Raw genomic sequence first — 22,500 nt, 5'->3', positions numbered from 1 at the left:
TTTCAATGCAACATTGATGAGACGTTAAGACGTTAAATATATGTGCATCTCAAAACGAGGGACACTTTTGTAAAAATGAGGTAAAATGGAAAGGAAGCTAATGGTACATGTGGCCATTCATGTTAATATTTTTTTGATGTCCAATGTGTTTTTTGAAAAATGTTCCTTGTAAGGACAACTCGTGATTAATTTCATGCTTCTATCACAATTTGATCGACTACACCTACATTTGGGCATTATCTGCTGCACTACAGGGAAAGGGTTTCTGGCGAATGGGTGGAACCTGGAGGAGCAAGTGTTGGGTGAAGACATGATGGAGGAGCAGCAGCAAGACTAGCATATTGCGCATAAAAATTAACCGCAAGGCCACCAACTTTCCACACCGAGCAAGACGCAAACCCTGAGACTCAGCTTCCTGATTCCAATAACGACATCCACTCTTCAACTTTTAAAATGGTACTCGATCTGTCTTCACTGTGCAACACTCCCTCTGTAGTATAGCACTGCAGAGTGCTGCATTTGCATGCCCTTGAGAGCTACGTGGGAGCACAGCCCATTCCTTTGCATCACCTGCTGGTGAGATGGAGTGGGAGGAATCAAATAGTTCAAATGTAAATCCGTTTTGTTCTTCGACTTCAATGGACAGAGTAATTTCCAATGCTGTCTTGTGGATACTCCACTTCTGAGAGCAGTAAGCTTTTTTTTTGTACGTTTCCTTTCACTGAGCATATTCACATTGTAATCACTCGTACACACAAACGAAGGGTTTAACTTCACGCAAATTAATTATTGGTACAGTATGTGTTAAAATGCCAACTTTTTATACATGTAAAATTTCATACAACGCGGAACCTCTCCCACTGGAATTGTTCGAATTCCACAAGTCCATTTTCCCTTTTTTCATTTGAAGATAATATACTTTAACATATTGCAGAAGAAAAAAAAAGTGCAAGGAGACATGCAAAGGTGGAATGCTCACACAAACAATGGAGTTGAGTAGAAACGACCATGAGCACCTGTGGGGGTTGACTAGAGTTTGTGGTGGAGCGAAGATTCCACAGGTGGGAGAAAAGATAGATATGGAGCTAATTAGTGTTGGAGTCGGTGATGGTAAACTCCATCGAGGCAGACTGGCAAGCTGTGCTCTCCATTAATGTCCTCTCCCATTAACGCAAGCACCAGTGAACCAAAATCGAATGAACTTCATTGTTTTTAGCTTCGACACCGAAGGTGAAGGAGGTTACGTTTTCAGTCCTGTCTGTCTGTCTGTCTGTTTGTGAACAGGATATCTCAAAAAGTTGTGGACGGATTCGGACGAAACTTGGTGGATGTGGACGAGTTGATTCGGCGACAAGAACAAGCCAATTAAATTTTAGTTCAGGTCCGAATCCAGATTCGGCCGATCAGTGGGATACAAAATCAGCTTGGAGGAGGTCCTGTCCGAGTGCCCTTCTAGTTTCCTCCTGTCTTTGAAGACAGCGTACCACCAACTCTTTCTGTCCTTTTTACTGTAAGCATTATATTCTGCTCTTACTAACATTGCTCTGTAGGTCTGCTTTTCCTCATTGATATTGCTTGTGTCTTACCTACCGTTACCCTCCACTCTGTTTTTCAGCCTTCATAAGATCGAGACTCATACGACACCAAGGTTATGGAGGGTATGAACTGACAGTAGGGCAGTGGGGTAACTCTCGGACAACACGTAAAGGAAGGAAGGAACGAACAGGAAAAGAAGATAGCAAGGAGGGGAGGAAAAGCGAGAAAGAGGGTTGGGTTCAGTAGGGGTTGAGGGTAGAAAAGATGGTGGCTAGGGATATGGGTGTGACATGAGGTGGTAGTGCACAACCTTCTTGAAGTCTTGGAGCGAAGAGTGAGATAAAACAGCCTCAGGAAGGTGGCTCCACAGATGGGATAAACTAGGAACAGAAGAGTTGAGATGTGCAGTCTGTACCATCTCCCTATTGCTGTGCACTTTTTCCAAGAGCCTTGACCTCAATTTAAAAAAATTAACTTTCATGGTGGAACCCTCATTGCTTGGATACATTTTCTGGTTGTATTTTCTTCTTCACATGGTGGAATTTGATGCAAATGTGACTTCCCAGAAGTCACATTTGCAACCCAGAACAGTGAGCTCGTGTGTGTGAGTAATCAATTTGCAGTGAAAATCCTGAGGCAGGAAGGTGGCTACTTGGTAAACAGGCATGAACTGTGTGGGACAATAGAAAAAGACCGTGGATGAGACGGCATGAGATGCTGGAGCAGATGTGGGGCAATAAAAGATAACAGCGTTGCCAACATGTTTGGGTGAAAGAAAAGCCTGAACTTTGATCCCTTGATTCGTGATGTCACTGATACCCAGAATCTTAATTCCACCAGGAGTGCAAATTTGAATACAAGATTCTGATGTCTTCAGGTCTGTTGCTCACCTCCACCTCACGCAACCTTTCCCCGATCTCCGTGAGCTTTTTCTACACCGAAGAAACCCCATCCCCTCTCTCCTCTTCAGCTGGTTCGATGTTCACCTCACTTTGTTGACCCTTTCCCCCTTTGTTGTTCTGTTCTTCCATGAGCCTCGCAACCTGCATAAAGGAACAAAAAAGAGCTATGACGCACGGTGCTTGAGCAGCACCAATTCAGGGAATGTGATAATAGTGTTTTGTAGGTTTGTGGGATCGTTGAGGACACCTTGGACGCCACAGTCTGAAAGCTCAGCAAGCAATGCTAGGATTTGATGAGACAACCCTGATCTTCTTTCTTTTCTTTTTTTTGCTTCAGAGATCGATTTCATTACGGTGAATGTCTGGTGTTGAGTATTCAGGGTGATGGGTAAACTCGCGGGCTATCAAAGCTTGAAGCGAAGTTCTGCAGAAGCTGGCTCAGCTAAATGTCCTGCAGAAGCTGCATAATTGACCCAAAATCAAGGAATGACATTGTGATGTAACCACGAAATAAAACGAGGCCAAGAGGTTTTTTTTAAAACTCGACTCGTTTGACAACACCGCAACACTGAACCAGATTGCTCACAGCCTTTCAGGTAACTGGGAACCTCAAACAAACACTTTGGCTCTCAACATTACTTGCAGGTGTAAATGTAGCTGTATGTCTGTGAAAAATAAATGATAATTGGGAGAATTCAGACTTGGCGGTAAAGGCACCACCACCACCACCCCCACCACCAACTGTTGCCAGTGTCTGGTGGTGCACTCCTCAGGTCAGATGTTTCAACCACATTCCATTGAAATTAAGTAGTTCCTCGATCATAGACAGATGTCTGTCAGACAGACAGAATGAGCCAATACATGACCACACATGACATGTTAATGCTAACGAGGCGTTTTGGACATGTGCTGTGGGTGTGTTTTCAGTGAGTCGGTTCAGCCCGCCGACACTTTAGCCTGCCGTTGATGGCGAGATCTCTGTGATGAAATTGTTTTTTTTAAAACATAATTTTCAGCATTTACATGAAAGAATCAATTTCAAAATAGTTAACCACAATTGTTGTGTTCCTGCATGCAAATACAAGTTTTGTTCCATTTCCTGTTAATACAAGCGAGCGGAAAGCAGTGGATAACAATATATTGTTGCGGGCCGGGGGTCGGTGGCGAGAACGACCACAAGGTGGGGAAAGCCACTTCGTCTCCACCAGACTCTCCGGAATTGTAGGCCGTCGCTCGGATAACTCCGCGAGCGGTGGGTCGTTTAACCGACCGTGGAATGCCAATATCTCGACCGCGTGGTGTAGGGTTATTTTGTCTCGATCCAATGTACCTAAGTAACCGCGTGGTCTCGGCTACCGGGGATCCACGCCCTCGGAACGCCTGGCCGAACCAGATTCACTCTACCGGCAGCGGTAAAATTACACCTACTGACTACCACTCTGCCACCCACCTTTCCGGCTTGGATGCAGTCGAGCGGGCCTGCCCAGGATGTCCCGGCTACAATTGTCCGATTACCGGGGATAAAACCCTGCCTAAACTCAGATCTGAACCATGCCGGCCCAATGCAAGAAGGGACGGAAACGGACTGGGGACATTTCTCATAACAATTTATTTACAATAAAGAAAAGACACAGGGCAAGACTTAACGCGGATATGCAAGTCATATTTACAATGATCCAAAACCACTTATTCAGTTCTACTTAAAGATGGGCCCACACGCAGACACAGACACAAATGAAAATAAACCCAGAGTTCTTTATTGGACCCTCGCAGCCGAGGAGAGAGATGAGCTGGGGGTCAGAGTCCAGCTGGGTACCTCAGTCGGAGGAAGGGGGTACTCCGCGATGCGAACCAGACAAAGGTAGTTGGTTTGGTCCCCAGTCGCACGTGTGGGTCTCATGGTTCGTGGTGGAGCTCGGGTGGTGAATAGCGGGGTCCACGGAGGGGGGTCAGGGTCCCTCTTTCCTTTCCTTGAAGAGGGCCAACAGAGACACGTTCGCCACCTTCACGACCTTCTGCTCAACCCTCAGTTTCAAAAGAACTGCACACTCAACAACAACCCCGTCGAAAATCTCCGAACAACCTTTGTAACAACTCCCCCCCAAAGAACTCTGCCTCAGAGAGTGCTTGGGAATTTATGGACCTCCCTCAATGGGGCGGGGCTCGCTCGAACAGACTTCACTCCCCGCCCTGATTGGGCAGACTCCCATGGACTCGCCCTTCCTGGGCGGTGTTTCGCCCCTGCCGGGAAACCCCACCCCCTCTTCCACGAGGGTTCATACTTGTCGAGCAACAGTATCAATGTTGCAAAGGTCGTCGTGAAAGAGTTACAACGTTTGTGCGAGCCGAGAAACCGGAACCGCGAGATCTTGCCTTGGCACATCAGGGTGCGAGAAGGCAGCTGGTTGGTGGTGGATCATGGGCCGAGGGGTCATGCAGATGGGATGGTTGTTAGATGTAATCACCGAACTAAAATAAATCCCAACGCACGCCTTTGATTCTCCCACTAGACAAAAGGAAGGGGATCTGACTACACACATACTTAACGACATAACTGACTTTTGGGACATCTGTATGTTGAATGCAAATGGTTTTCAGATCCGTAACAATATTTATAACAGCCCTCGCAGCTCCCACAGCCCTAGCAGCTCCCGGATCCCTCACAGCCCTCGCAGGTCCCGCAGCCCTCGCAGCTCCCACAGCTCTTGCAGCCCTCGCCGTTCCTGCAGCTGTCGCAGCCCTCACAGGCCTCACAGCCCCCACAGTCCTCACAGTCTTCGCAGACCCCACAGCCCTCGCAGCTCCCGCAGCCCTCGCAGCTCCTGCAGCCCTCGCAGCTCCCACAGCACTCGCAGCTCCCGCAGCCCTTGCAGCACTCGCAGCTCCCGCAGCCCTCGCAGCTCCCACATCCCTCGCAGTTCCTGCAGCTCTCGCAGCTTCCCACAGCCCTCTCAGTTCTTGCAGCTCCCGCAGCTTCCCACAGCCCTCTCAGTTCTTGCAGCTCCCACAGCCCTCGCAGCTCCCCCCTCCCAACATGATTAATAGTAAATATGATCATTTTTAGCTCGCCTGTTCGAAGAACAGAGAGCGATAGCGATACCCCTGGCGTGAGCGTGAAAATGTTAAAGTTTTTGGTGCAAGTTATTTTTTCCTTTCTAATATTTTTATCTTCCACACTATTTTTTATATGCCCGATATATATATATATATATATATATATATATATATATATATATATATATATATATATATATATATATATATATATATATATATATATATATATATATCGCGGCGTATTTTATTATGTGATACCGGTCTTCTGTCCGTCCGTCCGTCCGTCCGTTCCTGTCCGCACTCTTAACTCCCAAAGTTTTCAACTTTCACGTTTCATATTTGGTACGTAGGTACAGACTGTGGAGACGGTGTGTCGCGACATACGTTCGTCATCTAAAGTGGTTGCCATGGCAACCAGGATGCTGTTTTCAATCAGTTCCTGTCCGCACTCTAACTCCCAAAGTTTTCAACTTTCACGTTTCATATTTGGTACGTAGGTACAGACTGTGGAGACGGTGTGTCGCGATATACGTTCGTCATCTAAAGTGGTTGCCATGGTAAGCAGGATGCTGTTTTCCATCCGTTGCTGTCTGCACACTAACTCCCAAAGTTTTCAACTTTCACATTTCATACATAGGTACAGACTGGAGACGGCGTGTCGCGACATACGTTCGTCATCTAAAGTGGTTGCCATGGCAACCAGGATGCTGTTTTCCATGTCGTCGAGACAATTCTGTATATACCTTCTTGTTCGGGCATATATGTTGTGCTCACTTGCGCTCTTGTTACTGATTACAACATACAAATACATATATTGCTTTAAAATTATTTGGATCAGACTTCACTGCAATGCTTTTTTTAAAAAAATCTTAATTATTAGATGAGTCTTTTAAAAACGATAAATGTATAAACAGGCGAGCATTGGGTGGCTTTGACACCAACTCTGGTTAACTTAGCCTGTACATGCAGAAGCCCCAGATTTGTCCTTCCTCTCGGTGTTCAGAAGCACCCAAACCAGATACGGTGACTTCCTTAGGGAAGTCTACCTGATACATTCGGCTCCCACGTAAATATACCTGACACAAGCTTTGTGAATTTTCTCGTCACAAGGATGTCCTTTGCCAAAGACTTGGTTCCCGTTACCGTTGGTAATGACCCACAGCATCGTCTGTCCAATTGCAGATGTCCATTAAATAAATCACCAAGCCTGCCACGTGCACAGGAGGCACGACCACAATGTTCAAAGTCCATTCACTGGTGGCGATCCGTCGGGAGTTTGTGTTGCACGTCGGTCCACTCGGGCCTTGCACCGGTCCACGTGGTCGGGAGTTTGCGATACGAGCACGTGTCCCGTTCGGCGAGCTGACAAAGTTTCTCCAAGTCATTCGTCGTGAAGAGGCACCGCTCTTTGTCCTGTGAACTTTTCCCAAGTATTTTTGACTTCTTTTAGAAGCTTTGTGAATCATTTTAGATTGCAGTCCTCTTGCACACACGATGTACTTTACGGTGCCCCCAATACCGCCGTGTCTCGGGGTTCCTGGGCATGCGCGTCGAGCATTCTGGGGGCGGATTACGTCATTTCGTAACCCCCAATTTGCGGGGTAATGACATAAAATTGATTACACTCTTCCACGTCCCACCGACGAACATCGTAATCTTCAATAATCATTCTTCATCCCAGAGCTGGTACAGGATGGCTGAGACTTGAGAGGTACGCAGACTCGTTTCTGAGCGATCGAGCGAAGGTTCGAATCCCGACACAGTCATAAACTGTCATCCCGGTGTTTCACGGGAAGGGTGATTCATCAATGTGTGCGTCGTCCCTCGGACAGACATTAAATGGACGTCCCGTCTGGCAGCATTTGTTGGTCGACCCTAAAGATCCCACGGTGCCCTTCACGAAGAGCAGGCGAGCTATCGCCGGCAACCTGAGCCAATTACAAATTCCTGCCCAAACCGACTGAGGGCACAGACACCTCCTCAACCGGTGATGCCACCCCACAACCTTGTCCTGAATACAGAAGTCCAGGGCTCCACTCGTGCTTGCCATTGCAAAAGTTTCGTTTGGTCGGATTGCGGTGGTTTAATGAATTAATGAACCACATCCACAACCACAACCACAACCACAACCACAACAACAACAACAACAACAACACAAGGGCACGTTGTGTGACGGGAAACTAGAAGCAAGACGTCAGGAACTGCTCTGCGGTGCCCAAATTAAATGACGCCCGTTTTTGGCGACGTCGGAAACGTGAGCGAACGTCGATTTACGATTCGAAGTCACGGCGCCGCCGCGTGCTCACCGCGTGATCGTGCGTCCATTGGTCGACAGCGCGGGCCCGGAGGCGCCTCGACCAATGGGACGGGAAAACAAATGACGTCATCACCAAACTGACCAATGGGCGCACGACTGACGGTGTAAACAAGTGGAAAAGAAAGAAAAAGAGGGGGATCGTGTTGACTGCGCTCAGTTTGGTGAGGATTTAAAAACCTGCCGTGGTGTTTGGGAATCGACTTCAAACGTGGAAGGCGAACACCGCTCCGAGAAGCATTAATTTCCTTTCTCGCATTGTCCGGTGCTTTTTTTTTATATATATTTCAGTGCGTATATATATATAGTTAAACATGCATCCAAATTATTTTTACATTGCATGTGTATAATGTTGGCGACGTTGCCCGAGCTATTTATGACTCGTGTTGTTGCATTTGCTGTGTTTTGTGGTGGTTGAGCATCCAGGACGTGGTGATGATGATCTGCTTTTTATTTGTTTAATTTTTTTTTTCTTTTTTGTTTCTCTCTCCAAGCAGGACCTTGGTTGGCTTTGCCCACGTGATGGTGTTTTTCTTGCAAGGTACGTGAAGTGCACCGACACGTGCTCCCCTTTCCACCTGTGCGTTGTTTATTTATTTACTATCCTGATGCAGCCAGAAATGAAAAGTTTATTTATTTATTTATTTTTGAGCAACTTTTCCCTGCACGACCCACCCTCCCCCCCCTCGCATCCCTTCCTCCACCATTGCGTCGATGTGGTTGCCCACCGCAGGATTATCCAAAATGACAGCTCGTTTATTGCAACGTACTGTGCAGTAATTGCTCGGTGGTAGGATGGCACAAGGGGAGGCTCAATGTCTTTTTGAGTTGTCTGTGCACAAGATGAGCGACGGCTTTTTTATGATGTTCAAGTTTATGAGGACGTTTACCTCCGTGGGACGAGACGCGTCTTTCCGAGCTGCTTTCCCACCAAGGTAAACCGACTCTCGTGAACCTTTAGAAATGATTTGATAATAAAAATCAATTCCTGACGTATAAGCATGCTGGTTGTCGCCTGAACGTGGACCATCCTCTTGGAACAGATGTTTCGCCAACTGTCTGTACTTGCTGGCAGGTTGTCAGACAGGTGTTGTGAAGGGTAAACACCTTCTGGTGGCTGTGCCCAGTTCTTTCATCAAATTGTGGGGTGAAGGCACTGGATACATCAAACCACCCGGAGTGGTACTTGCTCTGCAAACTGCTGTGGCTGCACCTGAAACGGGGGAGATTTGAAAAATTCCACGAAGATTATCTCAATAGTTCAATATACGGCAAAAAAGTGGGAAGCATACGTCCAAAACAAGAAGGGCACGTGTTGGAGCACATACCTCCACCACGTAATGTCATCCACGAGAACACATCATGCTATACAGGACCTTCTCTCAAATGGTGAAGAATCGCTTTAGAAATTAAATAATTGTCATATCCAGATCCAGATTCGGATCTTCACTAGAATTGAATCAATTCGTCCTTGTGACACACCCAACCTGTCCATCAAGTTTTTAGTCCGAATCCGTCTATCGTGCAATATCGTTTTTAGCCCCGTCTCTCAATGGTGAAGAATCACTTTAAGAATTCTAGTAATCCGATCCGCATCTGGATCTTCACCAAAATCTAATCGGTTCGTGCTCGTCCCACACCCAACCTATTCACAAAATTTAATCCGGATCCGTCCACAACTTGAGATATGCTGCACACAGTCAGACAGACAGACAAACAGACAGACAAAGGGGTGACAACAACCTCCATCGTCGGTGGTGGAGGTAATAAACATTTATGGAATGTGCTATTCCCAACTTGTTCCACCCCAACCCCATCTTGATACCCTATAATCTAAGGTCCTCAGTTTCATATTAATCTCTCATCAAAAGGCCGAATCTCAGGATTGCATTGCTCACCAGAGGCAGGTTCATTGCCTTGCATTTTATTTATTTATTTTTACTTGCTCTATTCTTGTCGCCCTCTTGCCCCCTCACCTCTCCAACACCCACGTGCTTTGCCAGAAACCCTTTCATGTTGTCCCCAAATTTTAAACTCCACATATGTCTCTTCATTCTTTCGTCCCCCCTCTTTCCTCGCTTGTGGAGCTGGATGGATTCCTTCATGGATTCCAAGTCGGCTTCCCACCACAACCTCGTGATATCTCACATTTCCATTGCTGAGCTTGACTCCACCCACTGTGACCCCGTTCCCACCCTTCTCCTACAATTCCTCCTCTTGTGTTGTGGTGATAGTTTGTTGTCCCACTGTTTTCCCTTTCCCCTGTATCTGATGATCCTTTGCCCCCTGTTGTTCAGCGATACCATAAACCTTGGTCCATGTATTAAAAACAATCTTTCTAATCACACACATGCTGGTAGACTAAAATAATAAAACATTGGCATTTCCTGGACCAATGTGAGCATTTTGAACATCACTCGTACACCCTCCCCTGAAAAATGGGATGTGTCTAATTGGCTCATGGTGTAATAATCTGGAGCATTTTATTGTGTAGGAAATGAGCCTTTGAAACACTAATCGCAACTGGTAAACTGTTAGCGAGGCAAAGAGGATTGTGCTGGTAAGAAAAATGTGACACCAAGAATAATTTGGAACAGGATACTGCGTTCACCTATTCCAGCTGGCAGGGGGTCTGGCAAGCCCCCGTTAGTTATGTGCCACACTTGGCTTTTCTGTTCCCAACTCTTCTCGATTCCCAACTTCCCCTGCCCCGCATTCCCAATCAACTTTCTGCATAAACATGTTTTGATCCATTCCCACATTATTATTTTGTTTTTGATCCCTTTTACCCCAACTCTGTTTCCTTAGCCCTTTGGTCCCTTGTGGACAAAGGCAGGAGCTTCATGATGAACGAAGAACCATCGGACCTTCATCCTGACCCCAATTCCTCGCTTTCAGAAACGGAACTGCTTTCTGCGCTTCGCTCTTCCAGACCAATCCGAACGTTATGTCGGCAGGATAGCCTCAACCTCTCTGGTTTATCCCTCTCTCCCGACGACTGCTCTCAACTGGCCAAAGCTGCACAGAACGGAAAAGCACCAACAAGGCTAATGTTGGTTGACTGTCATTTGAATGCCGAAGGCCTCAAGCCTCTTGCCCAGGCCTTGATTTACCCACAGCAGTTGTGGTACGTTCCTCATTCAGTTACAGATATGACATCGATTTGTTAAATTAATGAGGAAACTTAAACAAGTATGGGAGAAAAGTGAAAGGTAGTGAGGATTGGTGGGAGGAATAAATATGGAGCATACCACGGTTCAACTCCATATCAACTTTTCAGGAGAATAAAACTAAATCCTGGTTTGACAAATTGCACTGTCAGCTACTGAGACATGCTTTTATTGTGATGATGCCGAGATAACTTAAGTAAATGTATTGTTGAATTGCCTTTACTAGCCTTGGGTGTTTTTTTTTGTTCTTTTGCCTCATCCGTTAAGGGATGGGAGAGGCTATTGTGATAGATCTAATATTCCACATGTGTGAAGCGGCATGCATCGTACATGGATCTACTTTCTAGAATCTGGATGGTTCTTTCTCAGATCCAATGTAATCTACAATTCATGCTTTGCCAACACTGCAGTGAAAAACTGCTTTATATTTAACCTCCGCCATCGAAGATGGACGGAGGTTACTGTTTTCAAACGTCTGTTTGTTTGTGAACAGTATTACAGAAAAACTCCTGGACGGATTTCGACGAAACTTGGTGGGGGGATTAGGTATGGTCCAAGGATCATGCCATTAGATTTTGGACTTGGTCCAAAGTCCAATATGGCCGCTATGGCGGCCATTTTGAAAAAAATTTGAATTTTTGTTTTTGCATTTCTACATGTTTTAAGTGATTTCCAACCAAAAATAAATAAATTTGTTAGAGAAAAAAAAACAAAATTTTGCAACTTTTTTTCAAAAAAATTTCGATTTTTTTTATTTTTTATTTTTGGCATTTCTACATGCGCGTCGATCTAGTTTAGTTTATTCAATCGTGGTTCAGTAGAGTCTGATCCGTTTTGACCTACAATGAATAGGATATCAGGTTCACTTAAGTGACCCAGCAGTATTGGCGGCGGAGGTTTTGCACTCTACCGAGTGCTCCCCCTCTAGTTTCGTTGATGAAATTGGAGCAGTTTCAGTTAATGAGAACGAGTGATGGCAGAAGCTGGTTTGTCTATCCCATGGTCTGAGGTACGCAGTAAGGCCTACGTGCTCAAGTAGTTTACCTGGGCAGCTTTCAGCATAGTTCAACAAAGCCGTCTCGGTTAACTTTAAACTTTTAATGTCAAATTTAACCATAACTTGATTTTGACCTTTAATGTGGATTGTTTGTGTACAACTACATCTTCTATGTTATTGCTCATTCTAAAGCATTCAAAAGATTCCATTGCACGTACAGTCATGAATTTGGTGAAAACAGCTTTGTTCAGTCGCGAATTTTATATATATATATATATATATATATATATATATATATATATATATATATATATATATATATATATATGGCTGGCAGGATAGCCCAGTGGTAGGCATTCGCCTCTGAGCTGTCCAGCCCGAGTTTGAATCGTTGCCCAGCTATGAACTGCTATCCTGGTGTTTCTCATCCCGGGTGTTTCAATGCGTGCTGTCCGTTAAACTAGGCATCCTGTCTGCCGATAGTCGGATGTTAGCTGCCACGGTGTCCTTTGCAAAGAGGAAGTGAGATCACCAGCACCATGAACAAATTCCAAATTGCTGCTCTACCTACAAGGGACACTACTTGGCACTACTGCCGTGCTCTGGGGCATTAGTGCCGCTGCTGTGCTCCTTCCAGATCTGATGCTAACGCACAGCTGCATGCTGATTATAAAGGGGGGTGGGGGAGTTGCACTCTGTCATGTGTAAAGGGATCACCTAGACAGACACCCTCGGTGAGGCTCTGCATTGTTTAATAATCTATCTTGTTCGGTGTTTGCAGTCTATCCCGCAACGCCATTGGGAATGATGGTGCACGGCTCGTTTGTGATGCACTATGCCAGAAAGATTGCCGGATTCAGGATTTGGGGTAAGAACCTGTCAAAGCATTGCTTTCTGTGTTTGCTGGATCAAGTGTTCCAAGGAAAACCTCCCAAAACTTAATGGAACAAGTTAACTTTGTACTGTTAACATACATTTCTATTTCAACAGAAACCTCTCCTTGGATCACAAGCTTTAGCCACTTGTTTTGGAACTGCAAAAAACAACAACAATTTAACACACATTATTAGAAGTTAAACTTTTCACATTCGAATGTCCATTGAATCACTGATGGAGGTCAAGTTTTGTTAATACCATGAAACCCTGACATTCACATATTTGACATGTGCAGTTCATAAAATATGACCACCTTCTACATTCACAGCCCTGTGCTTCACGTATCCGTGGTTTTTGCAAGCGCACAAACTATCTCCCACCAGCCGTGCATAAACAGTTCTAAAATCACCTCCACACCAACCGTCCATAAAAGCACCTCTACGTGCACATAAACCATCCCCACCACAAACAATGGGCACACTATAACCACCCCTCCTCCATCTACCCACAACCCCTGCATGCCTACTTATGTTCAGCGTGTCCTGGGTCTCATTCTTTCTTCTCGTCCCGTTGTCTTGACCTGCTAACCCTGATCCTCACCTGCATCCCCTTCAGAGGAATTCACTCTATTCTAACTCGTCATCGCATCAAAAATTGTGTCGTATCTTAAAAATTGGAGAGTACCTGCTGTTTTATGTTAGCATTGTTAATATAACCGTAATCATGTGCATTCTTCGTAAAATATTCCCTCATGAATCACAAACTGCCAGGAACTTATCCCCTGTTTGCCCATTGAAACAATGCCTCAATACTTTTTTTCTAACTTATTTATATGCCTCATGACTTTATATTCAAGTTAATTTTAAGAAATACCTTTAGCAGTGATGTCTGGTGTTTAAATTGAAAGAGGAAAGAATAAGCACAAGTTTTTAGGGATTAACAAAATATTTTGAACCATTTCGGATGCAGGTTGTGTGGAAATCAACTGACAGACGATATAGTGCCGCACTTGTGCAACGCCATAAGACGAAATGAAAGCCTTCAAAACGTGTGGTAAGCAAAGGGTCTGAACGCATTTCATATGGAGCAATCACGTATATGTATATATATGGACATGGGGGGGGTGGGGGGTAAATCAATTTGTACTTGTATCGATGGTAACTTTGAGGTTAGTGGTATACAAGCAATACATGTTTGCTGATTTGTTCTTTATCCACCCTGCCTCTTTACTACAGGCTCTGGGACAACCATTTTAATGACAAAGAGAAGCATGACCTCAAAGGGTTGGAATTTGCGAAATCAAAATTGGAAATACACGTCTAAACTTTTCCCTCACCTGAAGTTGCTTGCCCCATTTCTACCGCTCCAGAAATTCAGATTACACAACGGACTCGCATGTATTATATGCCCTTTTAAAAAAAATTATTTTATTAATGAAATACAACCATCCATGTACGAAAGAAGGCAAATGCACACATTTCGCTTTTTGTATTTAAAGATGTTTTATGGCCGCTGTGAAAGTCCGTATTTCTATTGCCAATTGCTGCTCTAAGGTTTATTTGCTTGATCGTGTGTCTGTACTGCACTTTTTTTCTTTCTTTTTCTTTTCTGTAATTTGATTTTTTTTGTTTTACAAATCCCTTCCAAGAGTTTAACTATTGTAGGAATTGTATTTGTAACAATACAATGTATTGTATAACTGATTTTTCAAATGCCATTGAAGCAAAACAAATTATTGGTGTTACTACTTTATCAGCCATCAGGATATATAACTGAAATTTGTATAATAGTCTTGATGATGTGCTGATCTATTTGTACAAGTTGTATATAATATAACCACAATTTTGAGGCCTGAAATTCATCAAATAAAATCAGCATGAGCAGAACCCTTTCAGCCTGATCATTTTTGTGGTCATGAAAGCCATTTCCAAACAGGCCAAAAGATTGGCACACCATGGTGTCTTGGACCCTTTATTGGATGAAACCACTCGGTCTACCGGGTTGGGTACATGTGGGTGCCATTTTGAATGTTGTATCATGGGTGTTTTTATTTTTTTCATTTTTTGGTAGTTCTCTGATAAGGTAAAATTGTATTTGGCATGGCATGTTAATTTGTAATGGTACCTTTGTCTGCTCTAACACCATTGAAGGTTTGATGGAAAACGACCAGGGCATGCACAGTTGCTCATGCATGCCTCCTAATTGGGTGTTATGCAAACAGCTCAATGAAATGCCACTTCACCCTCTTATTATTTCAAAGTTTCATGGTTAAAATAAAAATTTACTTGTGCTTTCTCAGTCAGATTTTAAAAGGTGGAGAGGGAAACAAAATTATTTGGAAGTATTTCTTGCATTCATTCCTAAAATTGTCAAAGATCAGACAAATTAAGTTCCCAAGTCCCTATTCATGTTACAAAAATAAATAAAATCTGCTGTAAAACTAACTTGAGTTGACCTTCACATGTTCAAGTCTGTTAAAATTCCAATCAACATGCAAGAGTTCCCAAGATGTCCTCATGAGTTATCGGCAGCTTCCAATTCCAAATTGCTGCTCTAACCTATAGGGGCACTGCATCAATGACACATCTATATCTCAATGATGCAATCAGGCAGAATTCAAAATTGAATCCCAGTTCAACATGCATCATTACTAACCTATTAGTATTGTTACGGCCTGGGGTTTGAGGTTCACCATGAGGGGAAGCACTCAAGTTCCTCCTGAACACACGGTCCTGAGGCCACCAGCCATGAATAACTTCGCAGGTTGTTACTCAACCACAAATGCCGATTGGTAAGGCCAATCCTGGCAGGGTGTCACTACTTTGCGTGGTTACTTTACCTTTGGATGACGGCATCAAAGGGGGGGCTCATGCCCTTGATGTGTACTCATCTCGACTCGTCTGATCAGGTGCAGCTGAGCAGAGCTGCCAAGTATGCACCGGCTAATGTGTAGCGCCAATCAGTGGGGAAGAACTTCCTGGCAAACACTGCGTGCTTACTATGCTGGAACAATGGAGGAATAGACATGACAAGCTGGGTACATTACAACAACATTTATTTACAGTAAGGGCGAGGAAAGGTGTAGTACAATAGGCAAGGGATTTAATACAAAAGAAAATACGTGCGGCAGGTAAAGCTAAGATGGGTGAGGTGTGGAAAAAAAATGCAGTTATTTACAAGAAAAGAGTAGACACAGTGCAGTTAAAACTTGTGCACACTTAAATTATTTCACAAATCACATTGGCACCAAATCGGAATAATCAGCAGAAGGGTAGATAAACAAGAAAGATGAGAAAGGCGAGTTATTACATGGCCTCTCTCACCGCACGACTCCCGATGGTACAGTGCTCCAGTGCTGAGGGAAAGGCAAGGGAGAACTGGTATGGGGATAGCAGATTGTCACTGCACCCAGATTATTAGGATGCTGTGCTCCTCTGCATCCAGTGTGCCTTACCGCGATACCAGCTCCGAAAGCAGTCTCCATTTAGCATACCAGAGCATGAATGTCGAGAGATAGAGATAAAGTCAAAGGAATTTCCAAAGAACGTCATAGCCAAGCCGAGTCTCTTCGAAGTTGCCTCCGGGATATTCATACGTCCCCAAACAGGGAGGAGTCCATGTCTCAGTGGGTGTGGCCATGCTGCATGAAGGCCAATCCCTGCCAACCTTGTTTGGAACATGCTGGCTCATTGGTCCCAGACCTTGGCAGAGTCACTTCCTCCACACACTTGGCTGCTTGGTGCGTCTCATTTCGTCCGAGATGGGCCATGGAGTGGAACTCCCTACCGAACATGGCAGTGTGCATCACTCCCCATTGGACGTGCAAACATCCTGGAGAGTCGCAGATGGTTCCACGGGCAGTGCAGCACAGTGGTCACCACAGACATGGAGGAACAGAAATGCCAGCATAGACTTGCGCTAGATGGCAGTGAGCTTGGTTGGTTGTGGCACTCGAGCAGGGGAAAAGCGGTGCCCCGAGCAGGCGCAATGGTGATTGCCGTCGTCAAAGGCAAGTGGTTGAGACGGTGGCTGAAGTGGTGTTCGAGGTGGGAATGGCACTTGGTGGAAGATTAGCGTTGGCTGAGGTACGGTTGTTGTAGTCTTGTGATGAGGTGGCTGTGGCATTTGTGGTTCAAATACAGTGGTTCAACTGTGGAGAATCTCATGAGTGAGCGATGGAATGCGAGCTTGTATGAGGTGGATTTAAAATGAATTTGTAATAAAAGTTTGTGTATGATTTTATCCAGAGTGGTGTAGTTATTGTGGTGCGGTTAGAGGTGGTATAGCGATTGAGTTTGGGTGCACGATTTGAACCGGGTTTTGGTGTAGTTATGCAAACGAGGCGGCACACATGGTTCCTCACTTCTTGGTGGTCATGCTACATGCCCCGGATTGCGGTTTTTTTTTTAAAACAAAAGACAAAAAAAAACGGGGAGAAAGTGAGGGGAAAAAAAACCTACACAATGCATATCCCCTTTGTAGCCCACTAAATATAGGGAAATGACTGTCTGGAGCACTTAAGGAAAAAGTATACCTCAGGATCCACTGTATGGTGGTTGCAATTATGGGGGGAGGGACGGTTCACAGAACCATAACCTATGTTACTTACACATCATAACTGCAAGTCTTATGTTGGCTGGCTTAAGATCTGAGGGTCTTGAGGCCCCTGCCTTTTTGTTTAATTAACACCAGGAGGGTTGACTCAGCCTGTTATCGTTCCGAGGTTGGCGAAATGAGTACCAGCATGCTGGTAACAGGGGTACTGCATCAGTGGCACAGCTGTGCTCCCATAAAATGATGCAGCCAAGCAGCCTAAGGCTGCATACAAATAAATAAATAAATACCCCAAACCACGTTGGGCATTACACCACTCAAAATAGAGAATTGGAAGAAAAAAAAGACTGCAGGGAATTTTGCCATACTACAGCAACCAAACAAGCAGTTTCTTTTTCAGTCAAAGCAATATATTTAAAGTAAGGACATTGCCATTTGAGTTGTGCACCGTTTTGTTTGACATCACAATTTGAAAACCAACGTATCCCAAAATGCAATGCCCATCTGCATCTGGTTTGTTCTCAAACTAAACTTGACAAAAACAGCTTTTTGTGGGTTTTTTTTTTTAAACAATTAGTGTTCTCCATATTCTCTTAATAAAGATTTGTTGAAAGTTTTATTACAAAAGCTCATATGGTAAACTAGAAAGCATCTCAAAATGAAAGCGGACAAAAGAAAGAAACACAAACTATTAAAAATAAACAAGAAAAAGAGCAATCAGAGAGTGCAGACCCTTGCCAGGACTGCTTTTGTGTGGAGTTTGTGTACTGGTGTTACGTAATTAATAAGACACATAATTAGAACTACCACTGCCACTGGTAGTGATGACCGGGTACCAAGACGTCCCGCTTTGATCGGACACACGACCCTAACCCATGATGTTTTTTAATTATTTATTATTCAATTCAATTTAAAATTGGAATAAAATTAATTCAATTCAAATCAAATGGAAGACCAAATAGGAACAGTCCTGTATTGGAGTCATCAGAAGGAACCCAAGCAAGAAAAAAGTAAAGATGAAGTCATCAGGAGGAACCTGGACAGGATTCACATTTCAGCTGCTACTACTCTTTCCTCAAACCCATCCAGGCACAGCCAAGTGAGCCATATTCAAAAAAAAAAAAGAAAGAATGCAGATCAATTTTTTTTAAATAATCTGGCTGCCAGACCATGCGTCCGATCAAGTTGAAATTTAAAACATGTATTCCCCATCACTGTGATCATAATTGTGAAGTTTCATGTTGATTAAGCGGTTCCAGAGAAAACATTTAATATTTTACGTCAATCCAATATGGCTGCCAAACCATGTGACCTATCAATTATTCCTTAACAAACTTATACACCCAAGGCTTGGGGAACATTTGTGTGAAGTTTCCCCTCGATCTGTCCAGCCATTCTGGAGAAGATTTTTTTTTTAAGTTTTAGAGTAAATCCAATATGGCTGCCAAACCATGTGGCCTATGGTGTGTGTGTGTGTGTGTGTGTGTGTGTGTGTGTGTGTGTGTGTGTGTGTGTGTGTGTGTGTGTGTGTGTGTGTGTGTGTGTGTACCTTTTGTTCCTCATGGACAGGTGGTCATTCATGTGAAGTTTCACCTCGATCTGTTCAGCCACTTCAGAGAAGATTTTTGAAGGTTTTATTATTTTTTTTTTAACAATATGGCTGCCAAATCACGTGACCAATGACAATTTTTTTTTTCTGTGGACCATTTTATCCCTAGACGACCCTCAAATTTTCATACTGATCAGACGTGGCATTCTACATATGCAATTATGATGTCATAACGAAGGCACCTTCGCTATCAAAAAAATTTCAAATATGGCTTGCACACCACATGACCTATGATGTCATAATTATGATTAAAACATTCTACATGAGTAGTTGCACTTATGGTGAAAATTTCATCTCAATCTGACAAGTGGTTCGGTTGTGGAGAAAAACACGAAAGTTCTGTGCAGACAATTAAACAAACAAACAAATGGACTCAAACGCAATGCCCTCTCCTTCGGCGGGGGTTAAAAAAGAAAACTGGCCAACTCGCGTTGGACAGCTAACAAGGGCTATTTGTACTCGCTCTGACTGACATTTTGACCAAATTATTGATGAGTCTTCTCCATATTCTTATGAAGCTCTGTTGAAAATTTGACGACAAAAGCTGAACTGGTAAAAACACTATTCCATGGAAAGACAAGACAAGACACACACAAAGTGTGCAGTTTGACCACCAAAAAAAATATAAAAAATAAAATAATCTCCCTTTGAAAGTGAAAGTAATTTGACAATTTTCAAACAAACAAAGCTTTGTCTAATTATACTCATCACCAGAATCAAACAAGAATGAATAGACTGAAAAAAATAAAACATGACTGATTTTTTTTTTATCGTGTGGGTTTATTTACGCTTTCTGTGCCCAAGATAGCAACCTTGGGATAAAAACAGCTCCTCAAGCATCGTCAAGGCCTTGTTGCTCATTTTACCACCCTTACACCAAACCTTGCCTCAACATACTATTAACTTAATAATTATCACGGATCCCTCATCCTTGTGCGTTCATCCTTGGCACCACTCAACTATAAACAATGAAAACAGCAGCAATGTATTACACGTCCCAACATTTAATACGTCACCTCACACAGTCTTTCCTTTTTCACAACATTACCAAACTCTTCTTTTCTTAAATCACCTTTTCACAAACTTTCATTGAAGTGACATCCTATCCACAACCCCCGCCTCGCCGAGGCAGTCATTCCAACTGTTTAAACGAGTTGAGAGTCAGCGCAGCGTCGAAGAAGCGTCTATTTTCAGCAAGATGCATGGCCTTGTTTCCCGTTGCAGGGGCAGGTTGGGGTCCCCGGCCGGCGTACCTGCACAACGTGGCGACATTGGGGAGGAGAGCAAGAAACTTGCAGAGAAAGGATTTTCCTTTGTAAATGATGTAGCACAGTGGGACGTGCAAACGTTAAGGTAGTTTCTTCCTTCCAAACAGATGTTCAAAGTATAGCTCTTTATTGAAACGTGTCCATTTGTGTTTAAAATAGGCACAGGAAGATAAATTGTCTGTGGAAATTAAATGTGGAGTGCGAGCCAAACAATGAGACGGTGCAGCTTCGAAGCCTGTTTCGGGATTGGGGACATTGTTCTCGGCCATTATTTTGTAACCTCTGCTGCCTTTCCCAAACATGTTTACGACAAAATGTCTTTGGCCAATAGTCAACGGTCATGTACTAACCGAGACATTAAACATTTACTCGGTAAATCAGAGATAGCTTCCTCATCCCAACACGTAATCTTTTACTGACTCCCTCCCGTACCCCAAATTGACCCTGCTCAACCCCATTACAAATACCTTGCAGGTTTTATTTTGTATTCCAAGTCGAGGCTTGTGGAAGAGAGGGGAAACACCAACAGCAGGGTGGAGGGACAAAATAGAAAGGGACTTGGACAAACAATGGATGAGGGATAGGGGACGACACCCAGTGTGTTATTCAGACACACAACAGATGGATTGAGAAGTCTTTTTGTTTGTTTTTTTGAGTGAAAAATATCGATTTTGTTATTTTAACATTTTTTGAAGTGATTTTTTCCCACTTCTCTGGTTAGCTCATTCCCTTGCTTGTTATATCCAACTATGGCCCTTCCATCACCAAGTTGCCTTTTTACACTCAATCATCTCACTCTTTCATGAGTCTTGATCTTGTTTCGCAAATATATATATATATATATATATATATATATATATATATATATATATATATATATATATATATATATATATATATATAAAAAAAAAACACACCAAATACTGGCGACAGCAGAAATGTGGTTTGTCGGCTTCACCAAGAGTTAACTGTCAGGAATTGGATAGCTCGAAACAGGATAACGTTACAGGGATAAACAAGGAACTGACGCATGACAAGACTATTTGGCACATCATCGTTGATCGAGTCAATCTATCATTTTCTATACTTAATCTCACTTTTGGGGGGGGGAGGAAGGGGGGGGGAGCCGAAGTACAAGGTTCATCACTAGGATGTGGTTATTTTTGTAGATGTAAAAAAATTGGAGGGGGGAGGAATGATCAAACAACAACAGCACTTTAACCTTCTCACGGACTCACAATAGTTACACGTGTATACATTTACCCATGCGTATCTAAACTACCTTCTTATCTCACCGATATCCACGTTTCCTTCTGTTACTTCGTACCTATCCAGTTGTGGTTTTAACTAATCTACCGTTTCTCCTGCCATGACCGTTCCAGGTAAACTATTCCATGCATTAACTACTCCCTGAGTGAAAGACCCTTGCCTTCCTACAGTCTCAATTCACCTTTTTTACTCTCACGCTATGATCCCCTGATCCTGTTTCCATCCATTCTGCTAAAAAAAAAAAAAAAAAAAAAAAAAACTTTTGAATTTACTTTGTCTATTCCCTTCATCATCTTAAAAATCTCTATCAGATACTTTCTTAATCACCTCCTTCATAGTGTTCATGAAATAAACTATTACTCTAGCTGGGCATCTCTTTCATTATCTCCCAGCACGACCCACCCACTAATTTTTTCCCCATTCTGCAGCACCTGTTGCATACGTGGCTAGTTCTGAACAGAAGTGCATTCTCCAGAGATTCTTGGGCATGATTGTTTACCCTTTCTCGATTACAAACAGCTATCAATGAAGCATCCTTTGACACACTTTTTTTTTTTTAAATCTCAAAGCATAACAAGAATGACCGTGCTGTGGTCAGAACCTACGACACAAAATATATATTTTGTCCACTGTCCTGCCTCTGTCCACTCAGCTCACTCATCCTTGTTCATATCCCACGTGTCTGTGTGGTGAAAGCTGGGTCTGAGAATTTAAAAAAATAAAAAACCCTCAGCTCAGATTAAATTCTCTAATCTGCCTCGTTCACCTTGTGCCGTGTCTGTCCCGTGTTCCCCTGTGAATGAACAAGATTAGAGAGATAAGATTCATAGTGATTCCGAACAGGGGATTTACCTTTATATCTGTTACCTCAGTTTTGGGGTGTGTGTATATATATATATATATATATGTGTCCTTTCTTATGCCCTCCTTTTTTTTTTTTGTCTCCCC

At 43.5% G+C, this 22,500-nt stretch overlaps 2 protein-coding genes across 9 annotated transcripts in view; one reads left to right on the top strand and one right to left on the bottom strand.

Moving 5' to 3' along the window:
- Positions 1–7,936: 7,936 nt before the first annotated feature.
- On the top strand, positions 7,937–14,738 carry LOC147032612 (ribonuclease inhibitor-like). Of its 6 annotated transcripts, none has more exons than XM_085870376.1 (6): positions 7,937–8,074; positions 8,307–8,350; positions 10,618–10,936; positions 12,758–12,844; positions 13,822–13,905; positions 14,088–14,738. In XM_085870376.1, the coding sequence occupies exons 2-6, from the start codon at positions 8,332–8,334 to the stop codon at positions 14,173–14,175; spliced, it is 597 nt and encodes a 198-aa protein (XP_085726502.1). In that variant the 5' UTR covers positions 7,937–8,074; positions 8,307–8,331; the 3' UTR covers positions 14,176–14,738. The 6 variants fall into 6 exon arrangements, with proteins under 6 accessions (XP_085726502.1, XP_085726506.1, XP_085726503.1 ...); XM_085870380.1 differs by having other exon boundaries at positions 7,952–7,973; XM_085870377.1 differs by having other exon boundaries at positions 7,965–8,099.
- Positions 14,103–22,500, bottom strand: part of LOC147032609 (2-oxoglutarate dehydrogenase complex component E1-like) — a 90,022-nt gene continuing 81,624 nt past the window's right edge. For all 3 annotated transcript variants that reach the window (XM_085870371.1, XM_085870374.1, XM_085870372.1), the window contains exon 23: positions 14,103–20,268. In XM_085870371.1, the coding sequence (XP_085726497.1) occupies positions 20,148–20,268 (121 nt within the window). In that variant the 3' untranslated portion in view covers positions 14,103–20,147. The remainder of the gene's footprint in view (positions 20,269–22,500) is intronic.

Source organism: Eptatretus burgeri, chromosome 2, assembly GCF_056783735.1.
Source record: "Eptatretus burgeri isolate ZD-2024b chromosome 2, Ebu_testis_v1, whole genome shotgun sequence".
In the NCBI taxonomy this organism is placed as follows: Eukaryota; Metazoa; Chordata; class Myxini; order Myxiniformes; family Myxinidae; genus Eptatretus; species Eptatretus burgeri.
Note: the sequence above shows the minus strand (reverse complement) of the source record. Positions and strands in the feature narration are given on the sequence as shown.

Excerpts from the sequence above, each read along its gene's own strand:
- LOC147032612 (XM_085870376.1), top strand. Across the intron at positions 10,937-12,757 it reads ATTTACCCACAGCAGTTGTG|TCTATCCCGCAACGCCATTG; the intron begins GTACGTTCCTCA and ends CGGTGTTTGCAG. Across the intron at positions 12,845-13,821 it reads TGCCGGATTCAGGATTTGGG|GTTGTGTGGAAATCAACTGA; the intron begins GTAAGAACCTGT and ends TTTCGGATGCAG.